Source organism: Colossoma macropomum, unplaced genomic scaffold, assembly GCF_904425465.1.
Source record: "Colossoma macropomum unplaced genomic scaffold, Colossoma_macropomum, whole genome shotgun sequence".
Taxonomy (NCBI): Eukaryota; Metazoa; Chordata; class Actinopteri; order Characiformes; family Serrasalmidae; genus Colossoma; species Colossoma macropomum.
In genome coordinates, this window is record NW_023494807.1 from 21341514 (window position 1) to 21357049 (window position 15536).

A 15536-nucleotide genomic window follows, 5' to 3' on the forward strand; every position below is an offset into this window, starting at 1 on the left:
ATATGCTTACAGACAAAAACGCTTTAAATAACAAGAACCACTCGTTTCTGAGATTTTAATAATAAAAAAAGTTGATGTTATGGTAAGGTGGCTGTGGTAGCCTCACTACAGACGTGACATTTATTGAAAATAAAACAACTACTCTGGACTGATGGGGGTGCTAGACTCACAGATTGACAAGCAAGCTTAAAGGAATACTCCAGTGTTAAACATGGCTCTAACTGCCACACCTGTAGCACGATTGATTACCACAGAAAAAAGTAATCCCCTTAACTTAGTAAAAGAACGGACACCTGTTCACTCAAAACAGTTACAACAGAAGCCTCCCTACAAGTTCCGAAGCAAGTATTCCTGAAGTATTCCTTTAAACTAAAGGAATGGTTTGACCAAACCGATTATTCCAGCTGTATATCATACCAAATGTATGAATTAGTTGTATATAGGCTCAAACTGTGTTCCAAATGGATTTGAAGCAGATTTGTGGTGCTAGGCTAAACTCCTTATAGGAATATAGTCACAAAACATTACAAAAATAACCAACATCCTGATGTATATGGACCTCCGGTTGTTATTTACAAAAAATTAAACTGTTATAGAAAATTGCATTCACAGACCGTCGATCAAAACCATAACAAATCCATTGTAAAGACGATCTCCAAAGCTTCATGCTCAGTTGTTTGGAGGAGGCATTCCTCCTTCTGCAGGCATTGGTGGTCTCAGGTGAGGTGGCAGTGTGCCAGGAGGAGGCATGCCAGGAGCATGGGCCATCTGAGGAGGTGCAGGGGCGTTAGGAGGCAGGGGAGGCATGCCTGGGATGCCTCCAGGAGGTGGGGGAGGCACTGCTTCGCTAGGCGGTCGGGGTCCAAGGCCAGTCATCAGAGGAGGAGGACGTTTGATGCCAGCAGGAGGTGCTGGTCCACTGGGCTGCTGCAGAAGCTTTTCCATCTTGAAGTGGAACTGCAGAAAAAACTAGGGAAGAAAAACAATCAATTAATGTCCAGAAGTGTGCAAAAGTCTCAGACGTAATAAAACTTAGTTAATGCTATTTATCTAGGCAGCTGCTCATGAAACACCACAATTAGAATTAGAATAGAAAGCAATTATACAACAGCTAGATACGACAAGACAATTTGAGAAGCACTGCGAAACAACCGTGCTTTATCTCAAATAAGAGATTGGTTGTTTCACAACAACTGTCATTCCACTAAGCACCAGTTGCTTAGTAATGCATGGTCTGTAACTAACTGTTAGTAAGTTCCTTTTACTTTACCTTATACAAAAACATGCATAGATCATTTCTATTAGATAATATTTGACCTGCAGTCTGTTTGGTCAGATTCTGAATAAGAGTATGATAGCAGGACTACACTGAATTCTGAACCTGTCGTCCCTAAGTAAGCTTTTCAGAAACTAACAAAATACTCAAAAATAAAACAAACAGCAAACAAGATGGGCTGTGAAACGCTTTACAGACTGCCTGGAACAAAATGGCAATTAGGTTCATCTGGCAAGCACTTAAGTTTTAAAAAAGCTGAGCTGAACCTGAGATTGTGTCAATTTAATTAATATCCATAAGAGCATGGTATGGTTGGTTTTACAATAAAGGGCAAGCAAATGATCCACCATTGAGACAGAAAATCTAGGGTTAGATCAAACTAAGTTTAAAATCAGCTGAAAACGCAATAAATCCTGCTTTGTGAAGCCTCTGATTGGGCTAATCAATCGTTCATTAAGTAAAATCAAGTGGGCTTGGATAAATCCAAGCAGTGGCTGAAGCTGAGGAAACAATGAAGCAAATCTGTGCTCTAACCAGCTCACAGCATAGTAAAAACTTTTTGAAATTTTGAGAACAAACCAAGTTTTACTGTATTAATTCTATTACAATTTCTTCTAATTTAATTTGTTAAATGGCAGTTTCACATGGACAAACACTTTATCAAGGGAAATACGTTTAAACAATTTACTTGGCTGGGCTTAAGACTTTTACACAGTAACAGAACGCTAAGCATGCAGAAAGACTCTTATAATCTTTGCACATAGCAGAACAGTGGGAAAGCAGCCAGTGTAATCCTCAGCAGGAAATCAAATCCCCTTCAGGCTCTTACTTGTTTTGTTTCCCTGTTCCAGTGCGTCCAGAAGCGGCTTTCTGATTTGTCTATCTCTCTGCTCGGAACCTAAGCGCATGAAGGGAAAAAACAGTTAGTTTCTAAAGTATAAATAAAGCATAAGCATAAGAAGTCAGTCTAAGGACACTTCAAATTCATTTAAAGACGCACACTATTCATTTTGCACATTTAAAAAAACAAAAAACAAAGAAAAAAATCCTCATGATAATAAATAAAACTGACTGAAACAATACCTTAAATGCAATAGTTTCATAGGGCTCTGCTGCCAAGAGCAGATACTGCCAACGACGGTCAGGTGGCTCAATACGCTGCTCATATGCAGACATAAAGCGATGTCTGGGTCCAATACCCTCTGCAATCTCAGGGTAGTCAATCTGAGAAACAGACAGTTTGTTACGTCAGTGTCAAATAATTGTTTTGCTTTGTTTCCAGCTTCTTTATTATTTAGGGAAGACTTAGTAGTAATTATGTTACCTGGAAAAGCAGACTTTGTTGACCAGTTTCTGGGTCCCTCTGTTTTGTTACTGTCAATGAAAACATAATGACATCAGTGAAATCATTGAAGTCAACCAGAAATTAAAACTGACCTTTTTACATTGTTAGTTCATGTCTATGCTTACCTAAAGCAAGATCTAACATATTATATCGTTTAAAAGACCAAATTCTTGTTTTCCTAAAACCTTGGAAGCGTAATAACTTCTAACCACCTCTAAAACATCTTCAAATTTTTGAATACGTTACTGTGCACCAGTGGGCGGGGAACAAACATATTAAAGAATATTGTCATACTTTCCCTACCCACACAATCACCAAGAACAGAGATAGTCCAGGATACCACATTTTACTTACTAAGTCTATTGTAATTTCTGATTTCTGTTGATTTTAAAGACACACTACATTGAACCATTATAAGGGAATTCTGTTGACTGCAAAAAATTCTGCATTATTAAAAACAATTGGTTAAGAGTTTCTTGATTTGATGAGAAATTCTAGAGAAACCTGCCAACTCAGAACTGTTAAAAGTGGTGGTGATAAGACCCAGAACCATTTAAAGTGTTTTACGCATTTAAAAGCCATCTCAGAGAACAGTATTACAGGAAATGGTTTACGAATCCACTTCCTGATGCAAGAAACATTAGATAGTTTTGCGATAAGGTTATAACCTAAAGCATATTTTCTTTTAATCTGTTCATGGCAGAGAGGTACATGAAGGGCATTCTAAGGCAAAACTGTGACAAACATTTTTTTTTTAATTCACCACCTTTTGACCATTATCAACATTACAAATGTCACAGAAAACTCAAAGCTAAGACGACGCGTAGGTCCGCTGGTCATTTTGGATAGTAAGTAAAATGTCTGTATTGTGCTGTAGATATTGTGACCCCTATTTCCTATCACCACCTCCACTGTAAAGAAATCTGATTCTCCACAATGCACCACGGAAGCACCCTGAATGTCTCTGTTTACATCTCCCTGACTGAATTATGCAGAATGTTTTCAAAAATCTGCTCCTGTTTAACAGCAGTGGTGTTCAGTCCTGGTCCTAGAGTACCACTGCCCTGCATGTCGTAATGTTTTCACTACTCCAACAGACCCAAGGGCTTGTTAGTTATTCATTATTTATCTCAGTCGTTTCAGAAAATTTTCAGAGCAGTGGTGCTCCAGGGCTAGAACCCCTGATTTACAACACACGGGGCTTTTACCTTTGTAACCCGGTCGTCCAATCTTTACAAATTTCTTCACTTCTACCTTTACTTTCTCAGGGGCTGGTTGGGCAGGCGCCTCTTTTGCCTCTTTGGCAGCTCGTCTTGCTCTGATTGGGGAAAATAAGAAGAGAATGAGAGAAAATGTATAGTTGAGAAACTTTAAAATAGGCTATGGTCCCCAAGGCTGCAAACCTTTTCATACATCTAATGTGTTATACTCACAAATTAGTCTGGTGCTTCTTTCCCTGTGTGTGAGCAAGGTAGCTTCCCTGAATAATGAAACAATCAGGTGAATACAGATTAGAGACTACAGTTAAAAAGAAGACATGAACAAATGCAAATTAACCCACAACACAAGCCTGCATTCCATCTACATTATTAGTTCTGCTAATAATGCCATAATTGTTCAGTCCTACTAATGTTTCTAGCTTACCTCGTTATTGTGAAGTGTGAGACACAGTTTGCATTCATATGAGCCCAAATGGTTTTTCATGAAATACGGATCCTTGTTTATGTCTATTGTTTCCAAAGCCAGCTGACGTAAACGTTCTCGGCGGTCTCGGTTGCTCTCTGAGGCAGAGGCCACCCCGCCGCTGCCGGTTTTACCACCGGCTCTGTGCTGGAAATCCATCTTTTACAAAGCAGAGAGCTCAGTGCCGCAGGCTCAGGACTCTCACTCTTCCTGAAGGTCCAAATGAGCTGACCTGATTCACCACAAAAAACAAACATGAATGGGGGAAAACAGATTAAAGCAAGTACAAACACAGTGCAGCAAGTTACTCTAAGATGAAAAAAACAATGTTAATTTAATACAGAATATCTATAATGTGCAAGGAAAGCGTAGAAGTGAGTAAAACTAGTTATATTTACTCAGCCACATGAGTATGATAATACTACTAACGAGCAAAAGGAGCTTACTGTTTACTCAGTTAACATTTCAGGCATTACAAATGAGTTCCTAATTCCATTTGAGCATAACTGTATTTTGTTGTGTTGGTTCAGCGCCTGGACTACTTTGACTGCTTTGCTGCTCCCACCTCTATTTCTGGAGCTTTTGTATTTTATTCTACATCATAAGAACCCAATAAGACGAGAACAGAGCCTACCAGTGTTCAGTTTCTACGCTAAGAGACACTCAATGTAGTTACTAAGACGTTCTGCTGCAGTTTTTCAGAGAACTCTCTACTTTTTTCTACCTGCTCTTGTATCCAATTATTTTGGAAGCGTACTTTCACCTTTACTTGAATAAGTTTACGCTACTCTATGCACCTCTGATAAACCACTAACTGGTAGTTGTTGTTTCTTCAGCTAGCTAACCGGCTAACGCGGCTAAACCTTCCCATTCAAACTGAGCGGCCGGATTCCGTTTATGTTCAATCGAATGTTTACTCAAATCTTTTCAATCGCTTTTTTCAAAATGCGAGATAGACACAGTATTACAAATAATGCATAAAATGTTAAATATATTATAAAAGCCCTTTTGTTTTTAGTTAGCTACCTCAACGTCCTGCTCACGCGTACCGCCGCAACCGCCGCACTGCGCATGCGCTAAAGACAAAGTACGTTTTTCCTTTTCCTGTTAGTTTGGTACAAACGTGTGGTACAAAAGTGTAGTTTTACAAAATAATAAATCCCCATCAAACGTTATTTTGTTTCTTAAATATGTATTTTTGTTTTATGATTCTTTAACACCTGTGGAAAAGTTACATTTTCTTTGAAAATTATTTAACTTCTTCTGTACCCTGCAGCAATGTTATATATTATTTACTGAATTGTATTTAACCCACAAGTTTATTAAATTACACATTTGCTGATTTAAAACCAATACTTTCTAATAATTATAATACTTTGTTTCTAAAATATATAATAATTGTAATCTAGATCATAAAATCATAAACAAATGGTTGATCTCAGCACAGCTTTTTCATCTTGCGTTGAAAAAATATAAAATAATACAAAATCGTGTTTATAGGGGAATAAGTGCCGCGCGCGCGCACACACACACACACACACACACACACACACACACACACACACACACACTCACTCACTCACTATGTGGCCACATTTGGCTTTTATTTTGAAAAGATATTCGTTCTGGATGCCTTCTGGATCTCTTCCTTCACAGTGCTTGTACGATTCTCGAGAACAGGGCATTAACAGCGAAGCAGAAGGATCTCAGTTTGTCTCTTGTTAGTTGCGTTTTTAGTCAGTCAGAGTGGAGAAAAACAGATCAGAAGTGAGAGCAGAGTGACCGGAATGTAACATAGCATCAGCTGTCGTCCTGTGGACATGGGTGATGGTCGGATCAGTGGTGACTTTTAGCTGGCTGATAAAAAAATATAGCTAGGTTAATGAACTGGACCAGGCGGCCAAGGTGAACCATCCATCAGCCGACTGAGTCATCGCATCATTAGTATATTCAGAATGGTAACCTTATTAGCCACCAAGTCAGCCAACTAGACTGTATCCAGAAGTATTATTCCAAAATGCGTTTTAATGAAAAAGAGCTCATCTTCCTGAGTCGACAGCCCTCTGAGAGGGCGGCGGAGTTGGGGATGAGGGGACCCAAGAAAGGCGACGGTAAGACATCGGTAACATCCATCATCGTTCGCTCAAAAAACATTATTTATCACTGAGGGGCACATGATTGTTTTAAGCGCGTTATATAAGTCTGCTTTGTTTTGACTGAGGCAACGTGTCCCCTTGTTACTTTCTTCCAACCACCCTGTCACTTTCTTCTTCCAACAGTCATGAAGAGGCGACTTGTGAAGCTTATAGTGAATTTCCTGTTTTATTTTCGCACAGATGAGGAGGAGGTGGGAATATCTTTCTCCCTGAAACCGTTTTAAAGAAAAGAATAAAGCAGACATACAATGCATGCACATAAGAATCATAGTGTCATATGCCAGAGGGTACAGTTGTTCAAAAAGGCGGTGTCTGCCATTATAAAGATATATATTAACGCAATAAGAAACTATATAATTTCTATAGTGCTGTGTAATGATTATATGACATATAATGCGTTCACTTCCTACAATATTCCCGTAGTAACGTCTTTTATTAATCTATATTTGTGTATCATCCTGTAGTAAACTATAGCAAATGTCTGAATTCGCTATAAGATTGATAGAAGCAGCCTGTAGAAATTTCCACAGTATTACTAGTTTTTTTTGTAAGATTTTTTTTCAAATCTGATGGTTTTAACAGCTTTTCTGTTTTTGAGAAGAAATAAACTCAATCTAAACTTTAATATAACTTCTAAAACGATGGAAAAATGGCTTGTTCTTATTACATTTTGATTTGTGTATGTAGTATTTGGCTAAAATTAACACGAAGCAGGCATATGCAGCTTTAGTATGATGTGAATTAGTTGAGTAGTTATATAACAGCAGACATGTTGTGTACATTCACAGCCGATTGGGGCTTTACTGCTAGAACAGTGTCGAGTTGAGAGAGAAGATGATATGGCCTTCTCCATTGGTGAGTCTCATGACCAGCCAGCAGCATCACACAGAAGAACAATTGTTTATGTCCGGTAGGACAAATGTTAAAGGGGAATTCCACTGGTTTGCTAAAAACTCAAAACAGTCGATGAGGTGTAAAGAAAGTAATTCAGAGTAGCCTAATGTTGTTCATTGTAGAGAAACTCATCAACTCAGATTTCTTTACAATGGTGGTGATAGGAAGCAGGGGTCACAATGTCTACATATATAGCCATTTTATTTACTATATAAAATGATCAGTGAACCTTCGCATGTCTTCTGTTTTTGTACAGTCAGCTCCAAAATTTTTGGCACCTTTGATATATATATATATTATTTTTTAGACTAAATTTACTTCAATTAAAAAGCGATCATCAAGACATTCTGTTAAACTAGAGTATAAATATGGGGTGATAGAGAAGCCAAATTTCCTTAATCATTCATCAACATGAGGAAAATCAGTGAACATGCAAATAAAATGAGACAAAATTGTGTTCATTTTCATAAATCGGGCAATGGCTATAAAAATAGCTACATACTTGAAAATGCCTATATCCACTGTAAGGACCCTGTAATAATTATGAAGTTTAAAACAACTGGAGCTATAGTGAACCTGCCTGGAAAAGGGCACATGTATTTTGCTCCCACACACAGTGGAAGGTTGGTTTGAGAGGCAAACATTTCTCAGGATCCAGGTCTCTAAAGGTCTCTTTCCAAGTCTGTAAAATTATGCAGAAATTTAGATAGATCAGTGGAATTCCCCTTTTATTTATTAAAATAAATGCCTTGCATGCCACACTGCTTCTGTGCCCTCGAGTGTGTTAAGGACTGATTCTGTACTTCCTCTTTCAAACTAAGTAAACAAGCCTTTATCATTCTGACGCATTACCAAGATAAATATTAAACTGTTCACTGCATTTACATGTACACTCTGCTGTCAGCTTTTCTAGATGAGGCTGAGAGAAAATACCTGTTTGAATGTGACTCTCAGGAGCAGTGCCTTGAGTGGATAGATGCCATCATTAAGGCTAGGTCTGTAGAATTTTGCATGCTTATCAACCATATTTGTCCCAGTTGTCATATGCCAGTTCCCATTTGACTCATCTTTTTTCACAGCTATGAGTTCATGCGTAAGAACCTCATCTTCTATCGTTCTGAGATCCATCGACTCACTGGCAAGGTAAGCACAAAGTTCCTTAACCCACTAGAAATTAAATTGATCCCAAAAAAGCAGCACAGTGCATCATTATACACTGTACAACAACTGATCCCCATGTTTTTAATTTTCAACTACTGATGACCATTAACTAGGGGTGTTAATCTCTGACCTGAACACATGACCGTTTGCACAATAACAGTTGACACGCCTCTTAGCCAAAACACGTTGTCTCTAAGCATTCCTTCCTCCGTCAAGTGAAGGATAAACATCAACAAAACGTCTAAGTCCAACCATGAGAAACATAAAATTACTATTTATTGTAATCGCTGACCAGTGTCGACCAGAGGAGGATGGGTTCCCCTTTTGGTCTTGGTTCCTCTCAAGGTTTCTTCCTCTCGCTCTTTGGGAGTTTTTCTCCGCCACTGTCGCTCTTGGCTTGCTCACTTGGACCTGGACCCAGATTTTCTGTAAAGCTGCTTGGTGACAACACCTATTGTAAAAAGCACTATATGAATAAACCTTGACTCTATTTGGTTTTTTGGATTATTGATATTTATTTGAATATTAATGTTAGCAAATAAATGCTAACTGCCCAGATACATAGCTCTTAAAATATCATTTTGTCAGGTGCCTAAAGCTTTTGCATGGAACTATGTATCATATAAAACAGTTATTACTACACTTAGCACTAACACTGTGGCAGTGTTGCTTCTTACCATTATGAATGCTTTACTTTGTTGTATATGTGTAGTGTGATTTCTTCTCCCTTCTTTATAAAAAAAAAACTCAACTTGTCTTTCATGCGCTTGGTTGGTTGTCATAAACCTTATGCCAAAGAGTCTCTGTCTCATGAAACAGGATTTTTTGCTTAGCCAGTCAACTTTACGCTTAAGTTAGTTCCTTCTGGTTCTTTTCAGGTCACTTTTTTCTTGCATGACGTTTGTGTTATCAATCTTGTGAAGAATATCACTTTTTAGCAGAAGAAGCAAGTCATACTGCTTAGATATCAAGAAAATAAATGAGTCAGCAGTAACACAGTCTTTTTGCTGCTATAAACACAATATTTTTACTATGTACATCCTTCTTTGAAAAATAAGTCACTCAGCGACTCCTCATAGTTTGGGCTTTTCACTGTAAATGTCATGCGTTCATGCACAAGCGCGTCATCATAGCTTTACTGGTAACTGCCATCATAAAATGAGTTTCTTTTGTTTGAGTTTATTGAGTTTATTTTGGCCAAATGAGTGCACACCATATTGAATATTATTAGAATCGACTATTACTTATTCTAAATAGCACCTGAATTGCCACTTGATGTGTTTTACACCTGTGTTAACACTTTTTTGTTGTTTTTTGTTTGTTTGTTTGTTGTGGGTGTTACCTTTATGATAGGACCCATTGGAGCAGTATGGGATTTCAGATGAGACTCGCTTCCAGGTCAGCAGCGGGCTTCCTCCTCTGCCCCCTCCCCCCACATAACCCAGTCCAACGAGTCAGAGCAGAAACTACCCACCATGTATGTGTAGAGCATTTTCAAAAGAACTGAAAGACTGCTGTTTTTTTCTTTTTTCTTTTCCAGACATTTCTAAATGTAACATTGCCACTTTTTCCACTTCATTGTCTGATTTACAGATTTGTAGCTTTATCACTGTTTTTTTAAATGATTGTATAGTTATATGTTGGTAGTTGTCAGTTGGTTTTATACATAATGGCACTGTTATGAATATCAGCTGAGAATGAGCCAGTAGCATTTTAATGCATTTTTATAAACAGGTCATTTTCTTTGCTTTGCTGTCAGTCTGATGGCCTTTGTGCTTGTTGTCAGGTGCAACACTTTTCAACTGTGAGATGACATGCTTAGGAAAGTTCTATTGACCACAGGTTAGACCATAGTTATATTGGTCACTGCTTTATGATTGTACAGCAGAGGCAGTATGCTGTCTTATGGGTGGTATGGGCTGCTTGTGGTTTCCCTGTTTTGCATTTTGCGACACCTTTAGACACCACTTCCCATGACTCATGCTTCATTTTGCATGACAGAACCTTCATTGCTTTGTTTTATGCAGTTTGTTAGTTTAAACGCAACATTTCATATGGCACTAGGTCTATCTACAGTAGTTTAACTTAAGCTGAATGTCTATCAGTTATGACTTAATTTTGCACAGTTTTCCATAATCCTTGAATTTACACCACTCTTTTCAGAATTTAATGCCTCATCTTCTACTACTATGTGTAATTACACTGCAAGAGCAACACTGGCATATGAAGTAGTTGGACAGTGTGAGCATTGCAAATCATTTGTAAATGATGGGCATTAGAAGTGAAACTAAGAGCAACTATAGAGTCTCTCTCCTGTTTACTAACACAGCCTGTTCCCAGTAGCTCACAGCCCCCCCCCCCCACCCCCCAAAAAGCTGATTTATAATGTTTTGCCCTTACCCTAAACAGCAGCCAAAAGGCAAGTTGTTGTCTTAGTTAGTTTTCCATTGGATCTACTAGGCTAAAATAGCCAATGTAAGGTGAGACTTTGCAATCCAAAATTGTTTTGGGTGACGTACCCACTTACAAAAGATGGTTCTTCAAGTGTTCTTTAGTAAAGGTAGTAGTTCTTGCTAGAACTATGAGTTCTGTATAGAACCATTTTATGCTTAAATGGTTCTTTGCATGGTGAAACGGTTCTTCAGATTGATGGATAATGTGCTTTTTTAAATGGTTGTATGTAGCACCAAAAATTGTTCTACTATTGTTACAGTGTCAAGCTTATAATGACCATTTTCAAAAGAGTTCTATATAGAACCATATACAACACATTCTCCATCAATCTGAAGAACCATTTCACCATGCAGAGAACCATGCAGATGGTTCTATATAGAACTATATAGAACTCATTCTAAACAGAACCCTTGCCTTGACTAAAGAAACCTTGAAAAATCATTTTTTAAGTGTGTATACTTATATTATGTTAGTCTTGTAGCTCCAGTGCAAAATGAAAGAAGCAAACTAAGAACACCAAATATGTCTTTGCTGATTGGCTACATTTAGGATAAGGGCAAAATTATGTAAATTAGATTTTTTTTTCACTAAAAAATTTTATTCCTTTCCACTGTACTAAGTAACAGAACTTTTGGCACCAAAAAAATGTAACTGCTTTTTTCTATTGCCCATGAGTCCAGTAGCGAAGATTCCAGTTGTTTGTTTTTGGTACCTGTTCAAGATTGGTACCAGCAGGACCTAATGGTACTCGAGGGTACTGTCCTTTGTGTTTGCTAACAGTTGCAGCTAAAACAAACAACATTTTAGCGAATTATTTACTGTTCCAGGTGAAGATGAAGTCACCAAGTACAACTGCATGACCAAAAATTCGAACTAGAATGGAATAGTATGGTTTTACTTTGTAAAGGTGGCATGAGCTAGTTTGGAATCTAACACTATTAGCATTCATGCTAGCCTCCACAGAAAGAGTGTTTTTGCTCATGTTTTCACACTCTCAAGGGAAAAAAAAATATGACCTTCTACACGTGACACTGTGTAATTGTAGACAGTGTGGGAGTGCAGAAAAATCATGCTGTATTATTATTTCAACACAACTAGCATTAAGTAAAGATTAGCAAGGTAGCTAATGCATCAGTTCCTACTCTTAAGAGAAAAAAAGTGAAGCTTTATTTCATTCTACATGTGTCAATGTAAAGTTAGACCCATTTGTGAGTGTGTGCATTATATTGTTTCATGTAAGTTGGCTAATAAGTTAGATTTGATGCTTTATAATGGCATAAAATGACCTGTTTGACTGACTTCTGGTTTTTGAATGTGCAGTAGAAAACACCTTAAGAAAAGTAATACTATAACCCATATTTTTCTTATGGACTGCAAGGTTGCACGTTTAAGTCAAATCACAATTCTGTTAATAAACTTGAATGGTCTCTCTCGAAGAATGCTTCAAACCCATGTTTCACAACTGTAAGCCTACAGCGGGATCCATGTGTGTTTCATCTTTGATATCTTTTTGTGTGTTTCATTTTACAATTCAAAAATCTTTATTTTATGTTTTTTTTTTTTAATAAAGCATTTTTCAAAAACTATTTCTGAAATGTTGTTCTGAGGATATCTGAAGAATGGTAAAGGAATCCTCCAGCATTTTTCAGCCAGATCTGAATGTTGTAGTTACAACAGCTGATAATTTTAACGAATTGAGTGAAAAAAAACAAAAAAGAACAAAACAGAAAACAGGTTGACTTAAAATATAACAAAAGCCAATGGGCAGATGCTCAGTCACCTGCCTAGTGTGTTTTTATATGCTCTTTTCTGGTTTTATCTTTTCTGCACTGCAATTACTGTCTATGGTAAACAACCAAATGCTGCAGCAGTGGGATATTAGGTTGAAAAAATGCTGGAGTATTCATTTAAGCTTGTGAATTGGCTATGGTTGGTTTGTCAGTCAAACCTAAGTTCTTCATAGAAACAACTGAACTCTATACAAGGGCAAATAGTCACTTTGCTAAGGCATGCAGGGACTTATGGTGCAGTGCAACTTTTGAGTCTCTAACATCATCCTTTTGTGCACTAGGTCTTATTCAGGTGCTAAGTTACCGATATATAGACCCACTTATAGCAACTTACTTATTAGAGAAAGCCATTGCTCCAGGTGTAGTTCTGTATGCTCAGCCTATGATGTGTGAAGTTCAAAGGAAATAGCTTGGAAGTGTTTACTTTTCTGAAATAGCACATGCCTTTTGTACACTATGGCAGGCCTGGCCTTGTTTGAGCATGTCCGAGTTCCTGTTTCAATCACCCTGAAAGAAACAAAGGGGATGCTTCTGATGCATTTGTATGTTTTTAGTTTTTTTTTGTTTTTTTTTACACCATTTGGAAACGGCAGCTACCCACATTGTACCAACATTTTATTGTTTATTATAACAAAAATGGTCAAAAATTACTCATGACATTAATGTGCATTACAGTTGTTAAAATGTTTTTCCTTCTCCTATAACCTTTCTGAGGTTTTCTCACAATTACAACAATACAGAAGACCTGTTTCTATTTATTGTATTATGGCCTGTATTACTCATTACCCTACATAACATATTATATAAGTAATGATACTATAAATCCAGCGTTTACCAGAGTTTAATGATTTCCATGCTCAAACAAACCTACAAACCCTGATAATTATCAGATGAGTTGAGTCAGGAATGTCACCAAACTGTGCTGAACACCAGAGCTGAAGAGTCCTGCCCTAAAACCTTGAAGAAAAACATGGCCACTCAAAATAAAGAGAGGAAAGGCAGTGTGAAAAAACTTTCCTAGACTTGGCAAATGTCACAAAAAGGCCCAGCAGGTTCTATAGAGCTGTTCTGAGCCTTGTATATATAACTGAAGAACAAAAACCAGATGGAACAGGCACTTTTGAGGAAGGCTCCAGGGGATCCTGGCAAAATTATAATTGGTGACCTGCACTGGCAAAAGTTGCATTAACGTTAGGCCAGCAGTCTGGCCGTTCCGCTGCAGCAGTGAGGATGACTTGGTAACGAACACCCTGCTGAATTATTGATGCACGGATCCTCATTAGGTTTGATAATGAGTGGACTAGTGTGTCCTGCTGCCTCTGGTGCTGTAAAGTCAAGAGCACACTGACTTAAAGTTCTTCAAGAAACAAACCTTGGTTGGTTGGTGTCAGGGCTTAATTTGAGGGGAGATGCAAGCTGATGTTACACCACCCCCCCTCCCCATTTCAAAAACATTATCCTGCTTGGAAATCTGACATCCCACTTTCCATCCCCTTTGGATTAATGTTATTTTGTGAAATCACTTAAGATGTCTGTTATCCACATTTGAGATTTGCACACCAAGTAGTCTTGAATATCCCACCATGAACCCCTTTTTTTACAATTTGACGACTGAATGGTACAGAGTTTCACACTGGTTCCTTTGGCTTGTCCATGCTGATACTGGAAAGGTCATGGCACAATGACCTAACCGTTCCACAAAATCATCAACATTCTGCTATTAGTAGTCAGCTTTATACCTTTCCACAATAAGAAGTGACAAGCCAAATGAACCAGCGTGACTGGGGATTAACATCTTAGAACCGTGTGAATGGAAGAACAAGACTCCAAGGACCAAGAACACATCAACCAAACATTCTCCAATAAACACTGAGAAACCCAAACATTGGGTTGGAGTGCCACATCTGTGAGTAACCACTGGGATAATCTATATGTTCTCTTCATTCACCCCTATTTGATGCTGTTTCAAAATGTTTTCCTCTATTGACACCATTCTAGAATGTTCTCCCCCATTCACACTCTTTTATAATGTTTTCCATTCATGCTGTTCTAGATTGTTTTCCCCATTTATACAATTTTAGAATGCTGTAGAATCCATAATGTTTTAGAAAGTTCTTCCACAATCGCAGTTTTAGAATGTTCTTATCCTTTCACACTGTTCCATAATGTTCACCCCATTGACCCTGTTCTAGAACATTCTCCCTATTCATACTGTTCTAGAACGTTTTTCCCCATTCACAGTTTTAAAAGTTCTCCTCCATTCACATTATTTTAGAATGTCCTCCAACATTCCCACTGTTTTAGAATGTTATTCACACTGCTCTTGCACATTCTCCTCCCTTTCACACTGGTTCATTTATTTATTTAATTTTTCCCCATTTATTTAAAAAAATATTCCAGGCTAGTAGCCGCTGGCCACACCACCACTCCTCCTGTTTGTGACAGTACCACTTTCTTCTTTCTCCTGTTGCAACAGCAGTGGGATTATAGGAAACGTCATATTACAGGATACTAGTGAAGCTGTGTACCCAACGATAAAGATTATCAGGCAGACCCAGACACACCAACAGAAAGGTCTACATATGCAAAAGTTTGGGCACCCCTGGTCAAATTACATGTATTGTTGATTTTTAAAGTGAGAATAAGTCAACGCATCCTCTATAGATAACATAGTTCCACACATTTCGATGCACAATTCCTGATTATTTGCTGAATTTAACAAAGTGGAGAAATAAAGCATAAAATTTGCAAAAGTTGTGGCACATTTTATATTTTAT

General features: G+C 37.9%; 2 protein-coding genes across 3 annotated transcripts; one reads left to right on the forward strand and one right to left on the reverse strand.

The window, feature by feature from the left end:
• Positions 1 to 40: 40 nt before the first annotated feature.
• Positions 41 to 5384, reverse strand: sf3a2 (splicing factor 3a, subunit 2). Of its 2 annotated transcripts, none has more exons than XM_036556613.1 (8): positions 5331 to 5384; positions 4266 to 4531; positions 4055 to 4101; positions 3830 to 3939; positions 2601 to 2650; positions 2360 to 2500; positions 2106 to 2174; positions 41 to 969 (listed from the first exon to the last, which is right to left on the reverse strand). In XM_036556613.1, the coding sequence occupies exons 2-8, from the start codon at positions 4461 to 4463 to the stop codon at positions 670 to 672; spliced, it is 915 nt and encodes a 304-aa protein (XP_036412506.1). In that variant the 5' UTR covers positions 4464 to 4531; positions 5331 to 5384; the 3' UTR covers positions 41 to 669. The 2 variants fall into 2 exon arrangements, with proteins under 2 accessions (XP_036412506.1, XP_036412505.1); XM_036556612.1 differs by having other exon boundaries at positions 4266 to 4536; positions 5331 to 5380.
• A 537-nt stretch (positions 5385 to 5921) lies between these two features.
• Positions 5922 to 12555, forward strand: plekhj1 (pleckstrin homology domain containing, family J member 1). Its single transcript, XM_036556526.1, has 6 exons — positions 5922 to 6415; positions 6584 to 6651; positions 7249 to 7315; positions 8259 to 8349; positions 8434 to 8497; positions 9869 to 12555. Exons 1-6 carry the CDS (start codon positions 6322 to 6324, stop codon positions 9953 to 9955), a joined length of 471 nt encoding a protein of 156 aa, XP_036412419.1. The 5' UTR covers positions 5922 to 6321; the 3' UTR covers positions 9956 to 12555.
• The last annotated feature ends 2981 nt before the right edge of the window (positions 12556 to 15536 follow it).

What these genes read in the sequence shown, in the direction of transcription:
- sf3a2 (XM_036556613.1), bottom strand. Translation starts at nt 4,463, where the DNA reads ATGGATTTCCAGCACAGAGCCGGTGGTAAAACCGGCAGCGGCGGGGTG. An exon ending in AAGAAGCACCAGACTAATTT is followed by an intron (nt 3,940 to 4,054) that starts GTGAGTATAACA and finishes TTCCCCAATCAG; the next exon opens with AGCAAGACGAGCTGCCAAAG. An exon ending in ATGAAACTATTGCATTTAAG is followed by an intron (nt 2,175 to 2,359) that starts GTATTGTTTCAG and finishes TCATGCGCTTAG; the next exon opens with GTTCCGAGCAGAGAGATAGA.
- plekhj1 (XM_036556526.1), top strand. Translation starts at nt 6,322, where the DNA reads ATGCGTTTTAATGAAAAAGAGCTCATCTTCCTGAGTCGACAGCCCTCT. An exon ending in GGGACCCAAGAAAGGCGACG is followed by an intron (nt 6,416 to 6,583) that starts GTAAGACATCGG and finishes TTCTTCCAACAG; the next exon opens with TCATGAAGAGGCGACTTGTG. An exon ending in TGATATGGCCTTCTCCATTG is followed by an intron (nt 7,316 to 8,258) that starts GTGAGTCTCATG and finishes CTCTGCTGTCAG; the next exon opens with CTTTTCTAGATGAGGCTGAG.